Here is a 22,940-nt window from a genome sequence, read left to right as displayed (position 1 = left end):
AAGCAGCTCTCATTTTAGGGTTTTTAATCATTACTTACTACATAGAAACTCATTCTCAAACCTGAAGTATTCATTTTTGCTTTCTTTTTTTGCCTGTGGTTCTTAAATAGTTGCAAGTGAGCAGTAGCCCTCCTGTATTTACTGATAATCCACCGGGAGAAAAGTTCATAGGGGTATAAGAAAGCTGTGACTAAAATAAATACTAAAAACAGAAACAATTCTTATTTCAGATGTTATTAAGTCAACTATCTGCAAGTAACAGCATTTCAGACACTGTCCTTATTTGTTCTTGTTTATTACACTAGTCCCTTTGTGGTTTCTAGTATTTGGCAAGAATAACGTACACAGAAAAGCTAGCAACACAACAAAATTTTAGCAAAGGCAACCATAATTTGATTAAAGAAAACACAAAACAAAACAAAAAAAACAAGGCACAGTACAGTGAGCAGCTCTGTGAGCAGTGGAACTAACGTGGTTTGGCTTCCTGCAAACTTGTGTCCTACGGGGACTCAAAAAAGCTCAGTAGGCTCACAAGTTCACGCTGCCGATTTCTGTGCTGTGGAGCACTAAGATGTCTCTCTTCTACCTAGAAAGCCATTGCCATTAATTTCATTGACACTTATTATCGTCAAAATCTCTATTTCTCAACTGGTCCAGAAGTCACAAGGGATGACTGGCATACAGACAGATAGATAAAAGCATTTCTTCCCTCAAAGAACAAGTTAATAAGAGAAGTACCAGTCCCATTACTGAATCTTTTTATCAGTTTTTACAGGGTGTTATTTAACTACGAAAAAGCGCTTCCCTGTTCTCTGAAGCATGTCAACACTGTCAGTAGCGTTAAGATTTGTGACTTCATGTCATCTTTCACACACATTTATGAGGATAATTGCAAGAGGAAAAATCTATATAAGATGCTAAAATAGACACACAGTCAGCAAATCCCAATATTTACCTACAAGGAGATTTTGGTAAAGTAGGAAATGGAAAATATTTGTTATGGAGTTCTGAACCACAAACACACCCCCCTCTGCCACATCACCCTCACAAAGTGAGTTTTTCCTCTCTCTCCTAAAGGGATTTGGGAAATGGAAATTTCCAAAGCAAGACAAATGGCAAAAAATAACACGTACAAATTAAGAATGTCTGAATTACACTCAGGAAGCCTACAAGATTATCTCTGGAAACACCTTCTAAATGGAAAAATGGCAGCAGCAGCTATCTGAGAGACGAGAGAAAGTCGGGCCTACCTAAAAACAAGAAACCTCCACCATTTCCCAGGAAGAAACTTCGAGAAAGAGGGAAAGATCTTCAGTCAGGAAATCACAGGTGTTTAAACAATGTGCTTTTCTTATGTTGTTAAACCAAAGAGCAACAGTACACTTAGAAATCCTGTCTATCTCCTGTTTGAGTTCCCCAAAGGCTCTGAGGGAGCTGAGTAATAACCAGGAAAGCTCAAACACCCAGCAGCAACCCGCAAAGGGGTGTTTTAATGTACAGAAGGCCCACCAGCAAACCTGCAACAAAGGCTGAGAAAGACCTGGACCTGAAATTCAGCAGAATTTCAAAAATTTTGAGAAATCCCAAGGCAGAGGCCAAAACCAAGATGGAAAGCCTCAGGGTAAGGTCCTCTGCACTGCTCTTCCACCGAGTTACCAGCACGAACCATCTCTGTGTGGCACGTGAGGCCTACACGGCACACCCGCTGAGCATCATTCCTCCCCCCTGAGATCATCATTTTCGTCAGTTCTCTTGTTCTATTCCTTGTTCAATTTTAGCCCTGAGACACCACATATGCTCCTGGTATGTTGTGATGAGAGATTTCTCAAATGACGAATGCATACCAAGAATGTGCAAAATCTGTACACAGATTCAAAGAAGCGTTTTTAGGCATTATCCCTCAAAGACAAGGTGCCAACACCCAGTTTAAGAAGCTTTCTGTAGGTGTCCCGTGGTCCCGTTTATGACTCACAGAGCTATCAATTTTGGAAAAGACCTACAAGGTCATCAAAAACAACCATCAATCTGACCTATGGTGTCCCATCACTAAATCATGACCCTTAGAGCCACATCCACATGTTTCTTAAATACCTCCAGGGATAGGGACTCTAACGCTTATCCAGGGAGCCTGTTCCAGTGTTTGAACCAAGGTAACTTACACATCGGAAAGGGTCACAGGAAGAAACCCACACAGAAGAAAAATAAAATACTAAATCTTAATTGCTTTGGAAATTTCACAGCACTTTTTCTGAATACATAGGACTCTAATCTTGGCCGATTTATACGTATTGATCTCTGGCAAAATGTAAGATGAAAATTACTGAGGTACCAAAAAGACAACACAGAACATTTGAAGAAAACTACCTAGTTGCACACAGAAATAAACCTCAGGCAATTTGGAAAAATATGCTATGATGGTGATGAGCACTGTTATCAGGCAAGCTGCCTGCATTTGGACAGGACACTAAAAATGCCGAACAAAGAAAAGCATGTGTGAAATCACATAAATCCTTACGTAAATCTTGATTTAGGTAATCCAATAAATAAGACAATGAACTGTAGGTCCTGGCCTTTCAACTGACTTAGTTATTTTGGCTTGGGACGCTTGTTACTAGGCTACCTGAGCCAGGGCCCTGGTGCTCACATCTGCTTCCTGCTTTTTGGGCCCTTCCGCAAACAGAACTTGCACTGACCTGGGGCTGGACGCAGCCCAGCAGCAGGACAGACATCTCTCCCTGCAGCTGGGCTGCTACTTCAAGCAGTGAAAAACTCTATATTAACTGGAGGGCAGGCAATGTTCTGCCTTGTAAACTTGCGGGAGAAGTGAGGGTAAGGGTTTTACAGAAGTTGCTTAAGGACAGTTGTTTCGTGTCCCCGCTGCCCCCAACACTTCTGCTTCATTCAGCATATTTCGATTTTGAAAACAAACTTCTAAACATCGTCTGGTTCCTTTTCTAGTTTAAAGAGCAAAAAGAAGAGGGGTTTAGATGAAAAGATACCACGCAGTTCTACAGCCAAGGCATTGGCTATCTAGCAAGAAGAAAACAAAACCCAGACATACCATTTCACTGCTCAGGCTGAAATACAGATTCAAGACACACAGCTTACGTAAAGGCACGTGTCAAACAATATGCTTGATTTTTCCTTCAACACTGACTCATTGAATAAAATCTGTACTACTTTTACATGTAAACAGTTCTTCTAAAATCAGCAAAACAAAGTGCAGACAACTTTAAGCTTGGCATGAATGTTTGTCATCTCTATTCAGGCATCTAGGGAATCAATTCCATTAGCATATACTACAATGTACACAAAGTGTGCTGCATGTTACGTTAGAGAACTGAGGTTTGGTTTTTTTTTTTTTGCTTTTATTTGTAAAATGTTTATGTTAAGAATTTACTCATCTGGTGCACCTTCTGCGACCAGATTATTAGATGGGTTTCTTTTCCTTTAAGAGATGTTTGTGAAACGTATCAGTAAGCACATACAAAATTTTATCTCAGGCATCAATACAGCCTTTCTTAGAAATAGTTGAGAGCTATGCCTTACAGAAATAATTTATTTTTTTTTAACTAATTGTTCACTTTCACCATTCTTCATCCCTCAAGTGAATGTTATTTCCAAGAAATGTCACTTATCTAAGTACCAAGGTTGTTTACATTCTACACAAATGTTATGCTCTCAGGCTTTAATTTTTGAAAATATCAAAAGTAAGGGGGATGATGCTCTGCTTGTAAAAACATTCTTTATTAACAGACTGAGTCTCATGACATTTTAGGTTTCCCACAAGACATTTTTCTGTCTATCATTTTAAAACTTTTTCCCACACATCATGTTCCTGATATAGGCTTTGGCAGGTTGAGAGATATGTGCTGGCTGGAAAAGGATAGCCTGTTTTCAGCATACCCTTCTACTGTTAAGCACTTCTTGCACAGGATAATTCAGACTGAGCAGTGCATACACAGAAAAGCAGACAGTTTTAGTTGAGGAAACCTGAAGTCCTGAAGTATGCCAAAGACTTCATCAGAGAAATTTTGAAAAATGATCAGCATTTCTTGCAAAACGTACATTGTCTTCATTCTGATCCTAAGAGAGATTTAGGAGCATGTGACAGCACACTCTCCATCAAATTAGTGGAAGACTAATGCAGACACTGTGTAAGGAACACTGTTGAAGAAATCATGCACATTAGTAGAAATACTGAACTTCACATACAAAAGAAGTGTGATTCCCTCAGTTGCCTATCCTACAATAAGAGAATTTCAAAGACTTGGAAGTATATCAGAAAACATGCTCACGCTTTCTTGATCAGTAAGATCAGTTTCCCTACTACTCTGTTAAGGAATGGAGGGCCGGAATGAATGTGACCAGAATAGTTGTACCTGAAGTTAGATGAAATTCCCAAAGCTGGAGGCAGCAGCACAAACTTGCCATTTCTATTTTTAAGTTTACATATGTGCATATTCACGAGAAGACACAGGATGCTTTATTGACAGCATCTAACTCATGGTCCTGCTGCAGAGCTTACTAATGCCATAACACTGCGACTGCTAAATCCATGAATGTGAAAAAAGACTTAGCACTGATAAAATCAGAATTCATCTAGGGACAGAGAAAGTTTCTAAAACTGCTTGGACTACGGATATCTAATGGTCCTTTTCATTTAACATTACGGTCAGCTATCTGTAAAAAGTGCATTTAATGTTTCATAAACCTCGAGTTTAAAACAAAATGCTTCTAATCAGATCTGGCAGAAAAGGGAGAAATGCATACATAGAATGAGGTAAGTGTGATCTTGCCCAGCTGAAGAACAGGGAATGGCAGGGCTTCAGGCCATGACTCACACAGACACTAAACAGTAGAGAGCTAGAGATAATTCTCAGGTAAACTTTGCCTGAGCCACTACGTCATCCCCCTCTACCCTTCCTGCATTAATCATGTCATTAGCAACCTGATGCAAGCCGAGAAGAATGTCTGATTTACGGGGAGCAGAGCAATGCTAACAGAACAAACACGTTGGCGGGTCAAAAAAGGAAAGACCAACCCAAATTTCATTTAGCTCTAACCACACCCTAGAAGAGCAAGAAAATTAGGAAAAAGAAAATCCCAAAACAAAAAAGTTATCTTCCCACAGCAAGATTGCGTACTTGGTTAAAAGTTCCTGATGAACCAGTTATTGAGAGTACAAATAGGAACGACATGCAAGAGCACACAGATAGAGAACCAGCCTGAACATGCTCCCAAACAAGGCAAAGAAAAAGAAAAAAACCACACAAGCTTTCTTTTGAAGTTTTCATCACAGTTACATAATTTCCACATTAGTCTAAATGTTTTTGAACATCCTTTAAGCATACAGTTATGAATCAATTTACAGTGAGTACAAAGCGTACTGCTAGGAAAGATTCATGTCCCAGTCAGGTATTATAGTTACTCCGCTAAAACAAGAAAGACAGGGAAACACTGGGGCAAGAAAAAAAGGAAAAGTTCCAGATGTTCTTTTTTAAATTATTACTCACTCTGGATTGATAGCAGCTACTTTAATAAACGTGACTATTGTTTTATATACTGTATGTGGCTATTTCAACTTAAACATCTGAAAAAGGTAATGGTCATTTTAAGGAACTGCAGGTTATTTCCATTCTCTCTGAAGCAAATGAAAAACTCTACAGGTTACTTTAAAAGTAGAATGAAATAATCCATAGGCTTCTCGAGAGCATCCACAACAAACATGTTTGCTGAAGCCCATCTAAACAACTGGAAAGCCCAGTGCTTATGGGATTTTGTTCAGGTTCTCATGACTTCACTTGTTTCTACGTCTTCCTAAATAGGCTGCCTATTTTCTTACCATTTTCTTCCCAAAGAACGCTCCCTCCTCTCTCACTTTCCTCTCACTTTTAACTCAGCATCACACCTGTGAGTTGTTAATTGGGTTTTAGTTTCATTACTTCAAACCACAGGGTTGCAGGTCTACTTTTCACCACAAAACAAAGGTCTGGAAAGAGAAATGCAATCAGTATATTAAGTATTTTATCTCCTCCTTTTCTCCTTAGTCTTTGACCCACTACAGTGGCTGCATGGTAGCTACTGATACCTACACATGTCACCTCAGTTCTGAAAAGTAATTTTGCTCTTGCTGATTATTCATGGCATCCCTTTCTCAATATTAAAAGTAGTATATAAAATACTACCAACTTTATAGCTCAAATATTAAGACAATATATCAAAATGTTAGTGGAATATGAGATAACAGCAAGGAAAATACAACATCCTAACACTGTTTTGGAAAGCTTCTCTGTTGCGCGATGACTGCAGAACTCAATCTCTCATTAAAACTGAAATCAAGATGTTTTGAAGGTTTTTTCAACATACATAAATGGGCATGCCCCTTTCCCAGCTGCTTGATTTAAAGTCAACATTAAGTTGAGAAAACCAAGCTGCCGTTTTGTCCCTGATAGCTGTTCAATGTCATATGCAGAAAGTCGCTAGTAATCTCAAATCTGAAATAGGCAGTCACCTCATTTATAACTATTCCCTTTCTCATCAGTTTTTGAAGGTCAGCTAAAGACTCTGTGGGCAACAAACTGAAAAATCTCTCAGAAGAGTCCCTATGTAGATAAACAGGGTGTGCCAGAAACTGTAGTTTGGTAAGCGTCATGTTTGTGCCTCATTCAGCAAAGGCATTAAAGACAGTTTCACAAGATTGGGGAGTGAGGGGTGTCTGTTTCATTCTTTTTTAATTTAATCTGAAAGGAAATAAAAGATTTAGAGATACCATTCCAACAGCTTAAGGAGTCTTCTATTGTGTAGCAGTACTTCTATAGTGTATCTAAGTGCTCTGGGGAAAAACTGCCCTCTGATAAACCACAGATTTGATTTTCAGGTGCCCTGCAGAATATAAAACAGGATCACAATTTGTTAAGCCTAATCTAACGGTGTCTTTCAAAACAAACCTATTTCAGCCACATCTAGCAAATAGTCCTCTTCCCACCCTACATCCAAAGCCTTATCTTCAACAACAACAACAGCAAAGTTCTTCCCTAACAAAGGCTTCAACGCTATCTTCCAAACCTGCCAATAATTTGCATTACATAGTACAGCTAAGAATTTTAAACTGACCTTTGTCCCCTTCAAGGAAGTCATGAGTCTGTTCCCAATGACCCATACACTGTGCAGAAAGCCAGAGCTCCCACAAATTCCCTCAAATGTATAATTTATCTGTCCCAGAGAGTGGGCCTGCATGTGCCTCTAAGCACATACAAAAGGGTGAAATGAGCTTTCCACACTCTTGTGTGCCCCACACCTGGTCCTTATAGGCATTTCCCTGTTCCTTTCTCCATGGCACTGCTTCCCTCTACATTCACATCTCAACAAAACGCAGTCTTAATTTTTTTCTTGCAACTTTGAAGTAATATTTGCTTGCTTACATGATGTACACTTAGTGGCATACACGTGCATTTTGCCAGCTCAGGCTCTAGAAGGGCAAGGAGGAGGAACAAGTGCAACCCACTCACGCTGGACAAGCACTACCTATCAGACTGGACAAGGGAATATTACAAATGCCACATCCAGGAGGCTGCACTTTCCCGAAAGGAGCATACAGTGGGGCTTACTTAGTGATTGCGTGCCCCGTGCAAATGCACAGTGGTTTCTGGTGGTGGGAATTAATTTTGATACCTTCTGCCAACTCAAAAATCTATCCCTAGTGAGGAAAAACAAAAACAAAGAAACAAAACAGACAATGGCTACAGAGACTCCAGGGGAATGTAATGACTATAACAAAAGGCAATCGCAGTGCTGTGACAAGGGGTTTTTTAATGGGTCAACAAACAGGCCTGAAATGACTCAAACACAGAATCAAATCCCAGCAGGAGTGCCTTAAACTTCCTTCAGAAATTAGAGGCTTTCAAGCAGTTTGCATTCAAGATCCCTTGAAGAGACCAACAAATAGAAGGATCCATCTGCTCTTCTAGATCAGAAAGGCACACTATCAAAGCAGGGCAGTGTTGCTAGGCTCAGAAGCATCAGGCTGCACTCTCTGAATGAAGGCAGTGGGTTGGTGCAGAGCACAAACATCAGCTCCTACCAAAGTGCTACTGGAGCAGTTCAAATGGTCTTCTTAGCAATTATAAAATTTAAGTAAGGACACACTGGTCAACAGTAGCTTGTATGACAGCTACCATTACTAAAAGAGCACACACGCAGTCTACAAACATGGAGAGAGGTGACAAAGCTGGAACAACCTAGGTATTTTATTCCATTCATTCAAGGGTTGGCACTTCTAAGCATCTTAAATACAGCCTTGCTACTTCAAAACACCACCCTACCTTTGCTACTAGTAGGAAGCAGGACTTTCATATACTCTACATACTTCAGTATTTCAGCTTTTTACTAATGCATATATAAGTGACATTGCAAGTGTGCAGGAGACAGGACAGTGTTGAGATTTTGACCATTTTGAGCATTTCCACATTCACATGCAACTTTATTTATTAAATTGATGCCTCCAACCCATCTATGCCAGGCCTTCTCTCAATTACCTGCTTTAATTATCTCAGCAATACAAAAGCTGAAACATTAACTGAATTAAAACCTAGTTCCAATGATTAAAAAAAAAAAATCAATTAAAAAGTCCTACTCTTTTCAATAGTGAGTTCACAGATTTTCAAGCAGAGCTTTCTAAGAAGTAAGACATTGCCTTTTTATATGTTCCTTGAGCATCAAGGAGTCTTGAAGGAGACAGCCCCAAGTTAGTTTTTCGTTTCTTTCAGATGACAAAGTCAGGTGTCAATCATTCTATATATTTGATATGGAGATGAATGCCTACAGAAGCGTTTCAGCTAAATGCCTAAAGATGAAGGAAAAAGACCAAAATACACTGAGATCAAAAAGGGACAGCCAGGGACCTGGTAAGAATTATGAACTGAGCAGAAAAATTCACCACATCTTGGACAGGGTTGGGACATGGAACAGACCTCTCTGCAAGATGTCAGAAAAGCACCAGGAAGCCAAAAATTAAACTTGTTGCAAACCAGTACTCAACGAGTGACTCAAAATAGTAAAGAGCTATTTGGTTATTAAATAAAACTTCATGACAATGTGTCAAGAGGTATTATATTATCATTGTATAACCTAAGCATCTGTGAAAGCTATGTAAAAAGTTTCCTTTCTTCCTGCTTGGAGGGCAGAACTCTAGCGAGAAATCCCTGAGATGCTGCAATTGTTTCCTTGGGGATTAAGCATATTGGACAAGCCATTGCTCTTAACAAGTGCCTTAGTTCACACCTAGTACTGTCTTAAACCACTTGCTCTGGCTAAAGACAAAAATGTACCATAAAATACCTAATGGTGCTATAACAACAAGCAGAAAAAAAAATAATATATATATATATATTTTTTTTTTTCTTTAAAGCAGAAGGATAGAATTTCCTTATATATACATATGTCTTGTTAGTCAAAACTAACCCAATAGATTTCAAAGAAAAACAAACTAATCAACAAAGCCCCTTAAATAACACAATTAACTTTGTTGTTAAATGTAAACAGGTTAATTAAATGCTTTGTGATTAATCATTTTGAAAACTCAAGGAGACAGGCTTTCTGTCTGACATCCTTTCCCACATCCTACATTGCTGGATGGCTTTGTAAGGTGCATATTCATACAGCACTTCACAGAAGCTTTCCTAATAGAGTTATTTTAACCAACAGTTAGTAAAACAGGGTTCTGCATTGTTTTTGTTTTTCAATCTGTCAGTTGTGACTTCATTGGTGACTGTTCAGTAATTACAAGAAGTTAGCTGTTTCGGAATTTAAAGCCTAAATTTTATGCTTCAAGTCACAAGCTTAAATCATAAATGCCACTACAGATGCAAAATCTAGCCTTTGTAATGTTACAAACCAAAAATATATATAAAAAAAAAGTAAGAAATCAGGACATTTAGAATTTTAAAAATTCTGAAATGCTTCTGTTGTTAAGAGCTCTTATAACTGTCGTGGCATTTGTTATCTTATTGCAATAACTAATAGATAAGTGATCAAATGGCAGATTATCCCAAAAAAGCATGAGGAAGAATATCATGGTAGTACTGGAGATAATCTGACATCAATACGGGATATCAGAAGGCAGAGAGAAATCAACATAGCCCGGTAGAGTTTGAGAAATCTCAGAGTTCAAGAAAGAGTTATCCAGAATACATGAGCTAATGCAGACTAACTGGTGCCTTCTCCTTCTGCTCTGTTATTATCTATCAGTAATAGATGGTTTAATAGTAGAAATATATCATGTGGTTTTTACTCTTGGCAATAACTTAACTTCCAGAAACAGTGGGCAAATATAAAACAATCCATTTTGAAACTGTTTTGTCCTTATATTGAGTTGCTACCAGTAAATAACAAAAAATGCCTTCCTGTATCCAAGTAATCCCATTTTCCTTTCTTTTCTCTTCTGTTATATCCTCGGATCACCATATAAAAATGAAGTTTATATTCATTCTATTCCTCAGCATATGAGATAGCCAAATTCAATTTCACTCAGGTCTTCCTCCCAGGGGTCTGCCTTCATCTCCTCTTGTACCTTGCCTGAGTTACACGGTCACATCTCCATGACAAGGACAAACAGTTACTAGCATATAATTCAACATTAATACCATGGCATTCTTTCCAATCCCATATCTGTCTGGCTGTGGGATATACTTTTCCAAGGGTGCCTTCAAGAGCAGTGACCTAGCTCCATGAATCAGTGACACCCCAAATGTGAAATTCGGGCTGCTAGAACTTTACGTAGAAAATTTGTTCTTTCCCTGCAACAGTAAAGGAATATTTTTGAAACTATAAGAGAATACAGAATAAAGTACAGAAGGAAAAAATCTTTAAATGAAGCAAAATCAGAGTTTAAAGGTTGGACTAGATGATCTCAGGTCTTTTCCAACCTAAATGATTCTATAATAAAAATAGCAGTGCTTTAGTTTAGTATTATTACAGATATGTGCTAGTCTTCGAAACAGTAAATTAGAAGAGCATATTGTCAGTCCATAACTTTGTCCATATCCTTACTGGATCTAGTCTATTTACTCATGCTTGTTAAAAAATTTACAATGGACTTTTATATTTCATTGCAGATTCATACTACAAGACAGACAATACTGGACACAACTAAGGAATTTTAGGGAAATATCCCTAACAGCATAAGAGCTCTGAACTGGTAGGATTTTTTCCATTTTTTTTTCCCCCCTTTGGCATGTTTTTAAGTGGGTGCTACTGATGGTTAAAAATTGTTTCATTTCTCATATGTGAATTTTCAAATGAGATGAAAATAATGGGAACCTGCACATATAGGACACTTTTACAGGTAATTGGGTAGACTATTTGTCGGAAATGTTAAATCTGCTCAAAAACAAACTATTTCTAGCTTCTCAACTCCTACACATGGTAAGTGCCATTCTATTTATCCAATTATTTTAAATGCTAAACATTTAGAAGATAAGCATTTTCCTTGTAATCCAATGGAAAAAAAAAAAACTGATAATTTTGTTCTGCTTACTAGGTAACTCCTTTTAAGTGAATTAGAAGTTTGTTAGATACCAATTCAGCTGCTGAATCTAAAGTAAATGTGAAAACATATTATAAATTGATTTATATTTCTCCTGGTCCCTTTCTCAAGCCAAAGCCACCCTCAAAACTGTAAGCAAAAACATTACAAGTAACTGAATCCTCTTAATGTTTAAAAAAGTGGGTTCATCCAGGCAGTAACGTCATTACACTAAATATCTACAGTGGTTAACTCATCTGCTTTTGCCATTTGTACACTAGAACAACAAGCAATGTTTTTTTGGACAGAAATAATGTTTCTGTAAACACATTCTGGAATTTCACCATGCTATTTGAATTAATATGGATCTTACGGTAAGTGGCCCTTTGAGAGAGCACATTTCTGATGGCTTTGCATGAAACATACCTTCCTGAAACACTTCCTGTCTTGCACCCGTTTTTGGATATTATCACTGATGTCTGACAAGAATGAAGTCAGCTAGGATTGTAGGGATACTTTACAGCAGCTGTTGGGCATTTCTTTGAAACTCCATAGCCTTTAACTCCTTCACTGCCTCACCAAAACAGACATCACAGTCTTACAGGAGCACTGCAGGAACGATGACTTTTCAGGGCACATACAGTGCCTTCCACTGAGCAATCTCCAAGTGCTTAACTGAAGGAAATAAAGAACTGAGCTTTTCAGGTGAGAAAAATGGCAAAGAATATCAACAACCTGTATGATGCAAAATGGAGAAGTGATAGGACCTTTGCAGTGGCCATGCCCAAACCCATCTGAAGAGGCAAGATGGTATCATTTATGCAGCAGACAGACAGACATGGCATGGAAAAGAGCAGAGAGAGACAGCCAGGCTTAAAATAGTAAGGTTTATCAGCATTCTCCCACAGAGACCCATTTGGCTGGCTCTCAGCAAATAAAACCGTACAGTTGCTCTGCAGGACCAATAAAGCTGAACTAAACTTGTCGAAGTGGGAAAGTGTAATCTGAATTTACGCAGAGCTTAGCTACAATGTGCCTCAACAAGCTTCCATGGGCAAAACCCTCACAAAGCTTCCTGATATTTTAAAATGGGTCATCTCAGGTCAGGAGGACCATCAGGAAGCATTTTAATTCACTCACGAAGCTGTGGTCCCACAATCACTAACATAAGCCCTGTGCATGAATGAGTCTTTCAGTAGCAAGAGTTTGATCTGCATCAAACATGCCTGTATTTCCACTGAAAGAGCCAGAGTTATACTGGCTGTGGGAGGACAGACAAAGCTCCTGCAATCTGGAATACAAGCTATACTTGTGTAAAAGTTAGCGTGTTAAAGACTCTTGAATTGAGCAAAAAGTTTCACTCTCAGGGTAAATTCCCTCCACCCATGGTCACCGTTTCCCATTTGAGAAGCTTCAGGACCACACAAGGCATGCTGAAACATCAAACCAGGGCCTGGGAAAGTTTCTTCATTGCTTTTTGATGCACAGTGGTGCTGGAAGTGCTGAGAGAGTGCTAGATGTGGAGGGGAGCAGGAGAAGGGCTCTGCACCACACCTGAATCTCTCCACCTCGGGCACCAGAAGAGGCTGCAAGAGAACAGCACCTGGGAGTGTGGACAATGCCTTAAAAAGCCTCAGTTATGAAACTGATGAGAAACAAAGAGCACGATCATGCTGCACAGATGTTCAGATACCACGATTTCCACACCTTCTTACTTCCCTTCATCAGGATGCATTCATCCGTGCTGTGTGCATCCTCCCTGTTTTTTTTACAGTGTGCCTAGTATACAACTTGTTTCAAGGATACTGTAAAGCTTTTGCAATTTAAGCCATGATTTGGTTATAAGATTAGGGTTGGCAGAGTTTTAACAGAGCAGTGTTCCTCCTCAGGCTATGCACCAGTCATACTTCGGAGGGTTTTGGCAGCAAGCATCTCGGCTCATGGTTATCATACTGTATCACTTCAGAGTGCACACCAGAGCTAACAAAGCATTTACAAACTCACCTTGGGGGAAAAATAAAAATAATAACAATAAAAAAAAAAAAGGAAGAAAGGGAAAAAAATCACAAAACTGATCCTGTCTTGCAAAAACACTCAGTACGCCTTTGGCTGCTTCTGTCCCCACCTGAGCTAGGGCGTATACACACGCAATGCATAATACATGTGCGTGCAGGTCCGTGGGGCAGCCCTCTGTGCTCCTTTCCAAATGGCAGCTTGTCAAAAAGCAGCTGCCACTCTGTGCCTTATTGCATACAATAACTCAGGGCAAAGGCTGACATAAGAAGTGAGCCAACACAGAAGAAATTAACTTGATTTTGCCTACAGTAAAACCAAGCAAAACACAAAGGTGAAAGAAAGCAATTTCCAACCACCTCACCTGGCTCAAGAATCAAATGACAGCCTCTTAACACTGTGCTATGATGTGCTGCAATAAATGTTATGCCACTCTAAACTAAAGAAATTGTTGATGCCAAATTGGCATTAACACCGCCAGTAGAATTCCTGGTCCCCTTCCTTTTCTTACCAAAAAGTAGGTCTTTCATAAAATCCTATGATTCTGTGGTTACTCTGCAGTTATGGACATGCAATGGGAAAGGCCTGAAAGTCCAGCTTGGTGTCACAGAGCTCAGATAAAAGAATTTTGTGTTTCTTTCTCCAAAGCCATGAACAAAACCACCAGATGCATGCAGTGTATCAGGATACTATACTTAATGGCCTATGGGGCAATGGACAATTAGCAAGATGGCAAAGGCATATTTCATTTAAGCTCAAAGTTATTACATAGCAACATATTTATAGAGGTGGTGTGTATTTTTGTTGTTGTTTTTGGCTTTTTTTTTTTTTTAGATTCTAAAATACATTATTTTGTACAAGAAGGAGGCAGACAGACTTGGATAAGGCAAAGCTGTTAATCCCAACAAAGGATTTGCAAATTACTTATTACATACATTTTAAGTCAATACTGTTATGTACAGAAAAAAAAAAATCTGTCAAAAAAGAGATAAGTTTTATGGAAAGAAAAAGAAAAAAAAAAAGAAAGAACCCTGTATTCAGGCATTGCTGGCATCTGACCTCATTCAGTACCTCTGCCACAAGGAGTCGAGAAGGCTCAGCTAAGAAACAGGCAAAAAATACTATCTCTAGGTAAATGGACAAAATTGTCCATTTTCAGACTTTCACACTCCGTTTTCCTCTAAGCTGAGAGTGATTTATTTTTGCATATGAGATGGTGAAGGACTAAGGCCCGCAGGTAAACTTGAAGAGCCTGCAAGTATCAGGACTCAGACAGCACAAGATTTCAACAGCTCCTGTCCAGAAATTGTTGTCAGATGTCGCCTTCCTGCCCAGACCTCTGAACAGGTATTAAAAATTAATTTAGGAAGCAACTATTTCAGATACCTCATGCAAAGGTCAAAACTTTCCTGCCTTTCTCACTCCAGAAACCTAAAAACTTTTGAGAATTATACATTCACTGGTAATTTTATCTGTGTTGTTTCAGCGTAGGAATCCCCCCACAAAGCGAATGCCTTGTGGTTTTTATTAGCATACATCCCACTTTAGAGGACAAACAAGACTTAGTAAATCTTAGAAACCAAGAAAATATGTAAATTCCAAAAGCACAAAATGAAAACACATATACTGATTTTTTATGTTTTTCTGATACTCCCTTTCTCTTTTTTTCCTCAGAGCTATACTGATTAGAGAAAATACATATATACATGTACATATATATGTATGAACTGTGTGTATATATGTGTATATATATATATATATATTTATGTATGTATATGAAATATAGAAGACTAACTCAATAATAACAGACCAGAAACATTTTGGGTTTTGAAACAATTGCAAAAACTACCGTACTCCTGTAGGCTCCAACAGCAGCTCAAATCAATTTTGTCTTTTGTTCTGTACATGCATTGGCACCTACCTGTTAAGATACACAAAACACGTTCTTCAGGGACAAATTAACTTTGATGAAGTGGGGAAAAATCGTCCAATCTTACAAGCAGTTTAAATGATTAATTTTAGCTTTTACATAGCAATGAATCAGAGACTTCATCTTAATCTAACTTTAAGTGTCTGAAAAAAATCTGTGGGTTATAATGGGCCTTTTCATGGGGCTATTGTAAGGTTTATGCAGAAGTACCTCAGCATTAAAGGAAAGGGGAGAGTGGCCAGGGAGAGAGAAATAAAGGAAATGGCCTTGGAAGATGTAAGAGACACAAAGCAAAGATGTTTTGTGCAGGAAACCCAAGAAAGAAAGTACAGTAAAAGATATACTAGCAGCTACTGCTACTTCACTTAATCATGCGGGTTGATTTAAAATGTTCACAGCAGCATTCTGCAGAGAGAATCTCAATACCTGCCTTAAAAGATTTGTAATTTGAGGCACGTAAATTTTCACTGTTTCACTCAGTTAAACAAAACCAGAGAGAGCAGCAAATACGAAGCATGAATCATTTTGCCAAAGCTAACAGGAAGGCAACCCCTGACAGTTTGGTGCAGGGTCTGTTATGAAAATCTAAGGACCAGGAAATATAAATGAGGCATTGAAGGAAATGCTTCACAGAGACTTACTAGGGCTGCAAAATAATTTCCAAAGTAATGCAGAGGAAGTCTCATCCCTTGTGATACCTAAAACTGGATGGAACAAAAGAGTGGAAAGTAACCCAAGGAAAAAGCCAGCACTGGCAAGTTGACAGGCTATATGGAATACATTTTTTTCTTGCATCTCTGATTTCTATTAACATTTTTGTGGCTCTTGAGGCAGTAAGGTAGGAGCTTCAGCTCATGCTCCATAAACATAAGCCGAAAGCCTCCCACAGTTCCACTTGGTAATGTCAGCTTAACGTGCTCAAATACACACAGGCTTCTGAGAATGAGTCAAGTTCCGACTCAAACATAAATTATGCCAAAAAACGCCCAAGATTATTTCAACTAATAAACACTTGGTTAAAAAACATGTCAAATCAACCTGGTCTTTACATCAATTTAATTGCCTCTTACCACAAGCATTGCCTAAGCCATGGTGTGCTGGAAGAAACACTAGAAGATAAAGTCGATTGAAAACATGCTCACAGCGCTCCTCTGACTGTCATCACTTGTGCGGTTTCACAAAGCTCATGACTCTCCACGCTGTAAAAAGACTCTTCACCAACTGGGCTTATGCTGCAAAAAAATTTAAGGATGCTGACTCCCTAACCTTGAAAGACTACAATTTGGGAGAAATGCTGCACCTCTTATTGGGGAGAAATACTTCTTAAGGGGAAGGTCCAAGTATTGCATCCTATCATGGTAGGGTTTCAAAGCCCTCTTTTAGACCACTGTCCTTTGATTCAGCATTCACACTGCCATTCTCATAGAAGACAGCTCTTCATGAGAAATACAATACTTCAAAGTATGCACAGTGTTACCCCAAGTTTATACAGATGCTGTTCATTAAACATATTTATTCTCTTCATAAAACTGTGACATTTGGACTTCAGATATTTCCAAATTCCATTCCAACTCCCCTGCTGAGTTTGTATAATGAATATTAAAATGACAACCAAGGAGAAAAATAAAAACAAAAAATTCAACACAAGGACACAACCAAAGCGTGAAGTAACTTGTGATATATTGGATCTATTATGGACTAGATCCTGAAATCTTCTTCTCCAAGTGACTTTTTCCACAATTTATGGTTCTACAGTAAAGCACAAGGCAGAGCTGGGGTAGGTAGCTCTTGCCCAAGAGGCCTTTCCAGCATAAGCAGCATCTCTGAGAGACTACTCTTACAAGTTATTAGGAGAAAGCAAGGCTTCTACCTGACAGATAAAAATAATACAGCAGAAATACATTCATCAGTTAAAACATTGACAGAAATAGCATCGCCAGCAGCAGTCTTATCATGGACAAATAACTGGAGTTCTGTCACAATAAAAGCTGATTTCCCTGACTAGGACTGAGCCGTATTTGAAAGGCTAAGCTGAAATACACCTTTCTTATCAAAACTAGCCTTCTTCTTCCACAGCTGCCATGCTGATGCTAGCAGTGAACAAATGCTAAATTGACTCAAAACACTTCAGAGACAAATAGAAGTTCCTCAAGACAACCCTGTTCAACTGAAACCATATGTATACAAACATCATGCCCTGTCTCCATATGTAATTCAAGTATTTCTTCTTCCAGAATGGTGACATGAGCTAAAATTTCATTCCCACTGCGAGATCTCTTGAGGACTCATGGAAAGATGAATCACAATTTTTCATGGAAATAATGACTTGCCACAGCTGTAACTTCTGATATATAAAGTATCGCACGGGCAAAGTTAGCCTCACTCCCTGCTGTAAATAATTAGCAGATTGCAATAAAATGTGTTTTACTACCTAGTTTTAAAAAGGTACTGGAGGTAGAGTAGCCTGGAGACTCACCTGTACTAGAGAATAAATGCATAAGAAAAGGAAGAGGATGAACTAGGTTCAAAACCTTTCAGACAGGGACCAAGAGCAAATGCTTGGGCAAGGCGAACAACAGGAGCATCATCACTAATCCTTCTCCTAGCCTGTGATTTAAGCTGCCTCCTGAGCATCCTGCTAAGCAATCACAACTGAACTGGTTCTCTGTGAATTTTCCTACAGAATCCACTAACACTCCAGCCTTTGTGATATCCCGTGGCACTGACTTATGTAGTTCATCTGTGTGCTGTGCAAGGAAGTACATGACTTTGCTTTAATCTTGTGACTGACATTTGTGTCAAATCGAATCACTGAGCGTCCCCTGATTATCATGCTACGACAGAGTAATTACTTCCATTTACTTTGTGTGTGTCATTCAGGACTTCTGAGTTGTAAATCAGGTGCTGTGTCTACATTTTATTTCCCATTTCAACAGTCGCGGCCTGGCAGTCCTAGCACGTAGAGCATAGGTAATCTGGTGCTACCTCGCGTTTTATGAAAATGGGGAATCATAACACCAAAATATGCTTGTACAAAGGCATAACAACGCTTTCTGGTTTGGTTTAATTTCTTTGTTAAAGCTCTCTGGGTTTTGACCAGTGCTAGTTTGAATCAGATCTATGATTTTGGATAAAGAACCTTTCTTACAAGGTGTCATGGTCTCGGGCCTCACAACTGTCCCTCACAGGGGAGTAAGCATTCATATGACTATATTTATTTATATGTGTACAGAGGAGCCTTATCTGAGGGCTCAGCATAATTTACAGACTTCCAGACACTCTGTCCAGTTCATCCTAAAATACCTTCATGCACAGCTTCTGTAAAACAAAGGTGAAATGCCAATATCAGTGGCTGCTTTCACAAAACTGTCACATGCCTTTTACCAAGGGCTTCTCCTGACAGATTCTCCCACCTCTTCACCCTTCTGCTTCCCCACCAGGCAGCCCTGCTCCCCCAGGGCAGCAGGTACAGTGATGCTCTGAGCTCCAGCACACAGCAGAAAACTCGGAGCCAGCCGGGGCTGCCCGTCCTGCAGGGGACACCCCTGGAGCAGGGCTGGCCAGCATCATCGCTCCAGCCATGAGGCGACAGCCGAAACGCTGCCTCTGTTGTACCTGCCAAGCCGGGGAGCAGATGACCAGGAACCACACTTCGCAAGGCAGCTACAAATTCGACAAAGCCATTTCTGACAAGTATTGTACAAGCCCCTTGGGAAGACGGCCTTAAATCTCCACAGGGTTACGTCTTGCACAGGTGGCCTGTATAACTTCACAGGATCCTGTTCTTAATATTTTTTTTCAAAGCTTGCACACTACATTTATTACTGCAGTTCTGACTAAGCCTCCAAACTATTTTTACGGGCCCTGAACAATAGTAATCATTTAGGATCAAGTTCAACTTGCTAAATTGAATTATATCTAGTCCAGATCCTTAAAACCCCACGTCTCTGACAAATCCTGTTGATCACACAACATAAAGGACATCAAATGGGATACTGTAGATTTAATGGATATATGAGGAACGCCACAAGAATGTCAGATGCAATGCACTACAATAGCCTCTTACCAACAATTTCATTTTGAAATCCAAAATGCGGATGTGGTAAGGTAAAGATGACCAGGTTTTTGAATGAAGTAATCACTCTTGTCATTTTTTTTTTCAGAGGAATTTAGGAACCGTGTCTAGGCTCTAAGAAGACATTAACAAGATGCACATATCATTCTTCAAATACTGATAAGACAGCACTAAAACTAGAACACGCATTTCCCAAAAGCTATTTTCATTTTATCCCCCCCCAAACCCTGAAGATTTTACTTAACTCTCTCGATGGACAGCAAAAGTCATTTCTTTCATCTTATTAGTAGAAAAGCAACTTTAAACTATTCCACTTTAATTAAATTTCCTGAAACAAATCCTGATGCTTAAGCACTGCCATTTACCACTGAAGCATTTGCTTGGAGCCATACAGATTCTGAGAGTAAGTAAATAAACAATCTTACATAGCTGGGCAAGACTCACGTCTGCAGCCCCGATTTGCAAGAAACTGAAATTATGACAAAAACAATCTCATCATGAAAAGGCTCTGAGGATAAACCTACATACTTTATCCTAAGCTCATGTAAGGTGAGAAAATAAAGATAAATGCGTATGATAAAATGGTATTAGTGACATTATTAACACCAGTGTTATACCAGTGTTATGAGCCACAATCTACTTTTTTTTTTAACCATATATATGCATTTCTTCACACACCCTCTTCCTTCTCCCCCCCATAATCCAATCCTAAACACGCAGCCCCATGGCCTTTAACAGGCCAACCTGCACAAGGGCAGCTTGCAGAATTTCACCATGATCACCATTTTCACTCTGATGCTGGTTGGGTATTGGGTATGAATGACATAAGACAGATTCTTTAGCCTTTCATTTAAAAGCCTTTTCTTCATTTCAACTCCATGGGTTTATTTGAGCAGAAAATGCAACGTTTTGGTGTCAGAGCAGCCTTAGGATCCGTGATCATTTTTCAGCCAGAATTACTTGCATGTACAGGCACAACTTGCTGTTCAGTGTAATATTTTAATCAGAGTAAATCCACTCTATTGTTAACACTTCTTAAATTCTTGTTCGTTCACTCCAAACAGAACTGTTTGGAATAGAGGGCTAAGAAAAATTATCCTCTTAAAGAAAGAACATAAATACTATCAATGTGTGGGCATGGATGATCACAATGCACACACCTGCTGTGTGCTTAAATGACTCCTTTACAACTCATTCAGAAATCAACTAGGGCTGCTTAGATTTTACCTTTTTTTAGTGCTAAGCAAATGTTCACAAGCAAACTTAGAAGTTAGAAGTTTAACTAGGAGGTGTCTTTTTCATATATGTCTAGGAGACAGATGTATTCCTGTATAACACAGATTAAGGAGGCTATGTTCAGATGTGGTACATAGGTACTTACAGAAGTGGCATTCATTTGCTGACATAACTTATAACAAATATTCTGTTTATGTGCAGAAGAGGCATGGCACTCTCAGGAGCTAAATATTAGCTTCAGATAAAATAATTTCAGTGAAGTCTTGTCTTACTAAGCAGCAGCTCTTAGGAGGCCCTCTGTGCCTGCAGGATGTGACTCATTGCTTCGCTAGGAAAGACTGGCATGTAAATGCAAATATTTACAGTCACCTGCTCATGCCTTCCTTAACACACCTAAAAAACTGCAGACCTGTCCTCAGCTGCCAGGAAGATATCACAAAGAACTTAACATGACTGCTGCCGAGACCAAAACAAGTGACTCCAGAGGGACTTTGCTAGTAGCTCAACCCATTAATGATGCACACTGTGCAGGGAAAGCTTCCTTCCAGTCTCTCTGCAACGCTGAACACCGTCAGCAGAAAGTCCTCTTTGCAGCCCTTGCTTCCTACCTTGCCTCCGTCCATTTCCACCCCAGTTTGTCAGGGGTCACCCCAGAGACAGGTAGGCGAGATTTCTGCAGGCCCCTCTGGTACCAACACGAAGGGAACAGAACGCCAGCCCAGCAGATGACATGGATATCAAGACTTTGTTTTTCTGCTGATTTTGATTACCATACTTCCAAAAAGATACCCAGGTATTTTCAGTGGTGCTTTTCTGAATGGCCTTTACAGGGACATGCAGGAGAAGGCACCCAGACCTCAGAATCCCCTCATCCCCCAAATATACCACAACCTTGTAAAATGCCCACGTGCACACATCCCTTCACGTCTGAGAAATCCCTTTCCTCATCCCTCACTGGTCACCGGGCCAGAAACTGGCCACAGCCATATTTTATTTGAACGGATGGAAAAACAGAGGAAGGAACAAAGGCCAGTATGTGCTCTACAGCATCTCTCAAGCATGCCCTGTCCTTTCCCCCTCCCCAGAGGGCTCAGCTCCAGTGTAATCAAAACCAGGGGGAAGGCCCAGCTGTGGCCACAAATCAAGAACATTCTCCTTTGGAGTACAAAGCTCGTGTAGCAAAATTGTGGGGTCCTTATGTAGCCATGAAAGGAATATATAAGTTTTCTCCATCTGCCCCATGCCGAAGCACAGATGATGGCCTCGAGACAAAATTTCCAATGAGGGGGGAAGGGGGAAAAGAAAGAAGTAGTTAGGGACACACAGGAGGTAGGTACATCTACCTCACTTACCGAACTCTATTCCGCTTCCTTTTTTTTCTATGAGGAGGCAATTTAACTTTACTACTTTTAAGAAACTTCCTATTAGAAAGCTGCGGTTTCCAGTGCATTTTTATTGCATTTTCCAAGGTTGCGTCATCAGAGTGGGGCATATTCCTATGGGAGCTGAATGTCCAAAACCGTGAGCCATTACAATAAATAATAATGAATGTCATGGCTAGTAAAACCTGTAATCTGAACACATACAAAAATTAATTTCACTGTGTACAGTTACTTTTCAAACTCTGTGCTTTTCACTTTTTCCTGGCAAATGCACGTAGTCACCAATATTAAGAATATAAAAATATATATGAGCCATCACTCAAAGTCATTATTTTACTTTGGCTTACTTAAGGCAGTATCAAACTCAATGAAACATAGTCTTCAAAAATTAAAACCCAACTACAAAGCTGACTTGAGAGTCTAGCCGGAAGGTCAAATTTCTTTGTGTTCTGTTATATAGAGGGGAAGATGCAACAGATAATTAAAAAAAAAAAACAACCTGCTGCCATAAAATCAGCAGGTAGGACCACAATAAATAAGAACAAAAGAACAGTAAAAGCCAAAGAAAGCAAAAGTATCCAAAAGAACAAGAAGCACAAATCAAAATTCCCGTTATAAAAAGATATTTTGATTCAAAACTTACTAAATTACTTCTACTTCCACTAAATGCAAGCATTTTCACAACTTTTTGGGAGCTGCGGTACCCTGCAACCCTAGGCTGCTCTCCTAAAAATCATGCAACAGTTGTCCAGATCCTCCAACACAATGAGAGTCACGATA

General features: G+C 39.4%; 2 protein-coding genes across 6 annotated transcripts in view; both read right to left on the bottom strand.

Annotated features, from left to right (window-relative positions):
* Positions 1-22,940, bottom strand: part of TOMM70 (translocase of outer mitochondrial membrane 70) — a 286,607-nt gene that overhangs the window by 99,898 nt on the left and 163,769 nt on the right. The gene's annotated exons all lie outside the window — the stretch shown is intronic.
* The window catches only part of CMSS1 (cms1 ribosomal small subunit homolog), a 231,255-nt gene that overhangs the window by 113,727 nt on the left and 94,588 nt on the right, over positions 1-22,940 (bottom strand). The window contains exon 1 of one of the 3 annotated variants that reach the window (XM_068695948.1): positions 15,387-15,459. The exons of the other annotated variants lie outside the window; for them this stretch is intronic. Within the exon in view, the coding sequence (XP_068552049.1) occupies positions 15,387-15,444 (58 nt within the window). The 5' untranslated portion in view covers positions 15,445-15,459. Of the gene's footprint in view, positions 1-15,386; positions 15,460-22,940 lie in introns of those variants that run through there. 3 annotated transcript variants of the gene reach the window in all.

Source organism: Anas acuta, chromosome 1, assembly GCF_963932015.1.
Source record: "Anas acuta chromosome 1, bAnaAcu1.1, whole genome shotgun sequence".
NCBI classification, from domain to species: Eukaryota; Metazoa; Chordata; class Aves; order Anseriformes; family Anatidae; genus Anas; species Anas acuta.
The sequence above is the reverse complement of the archived record's forward strand: the minus strand, read 5'-3'. Positions and strand labels throughout refer to the sequence as shown.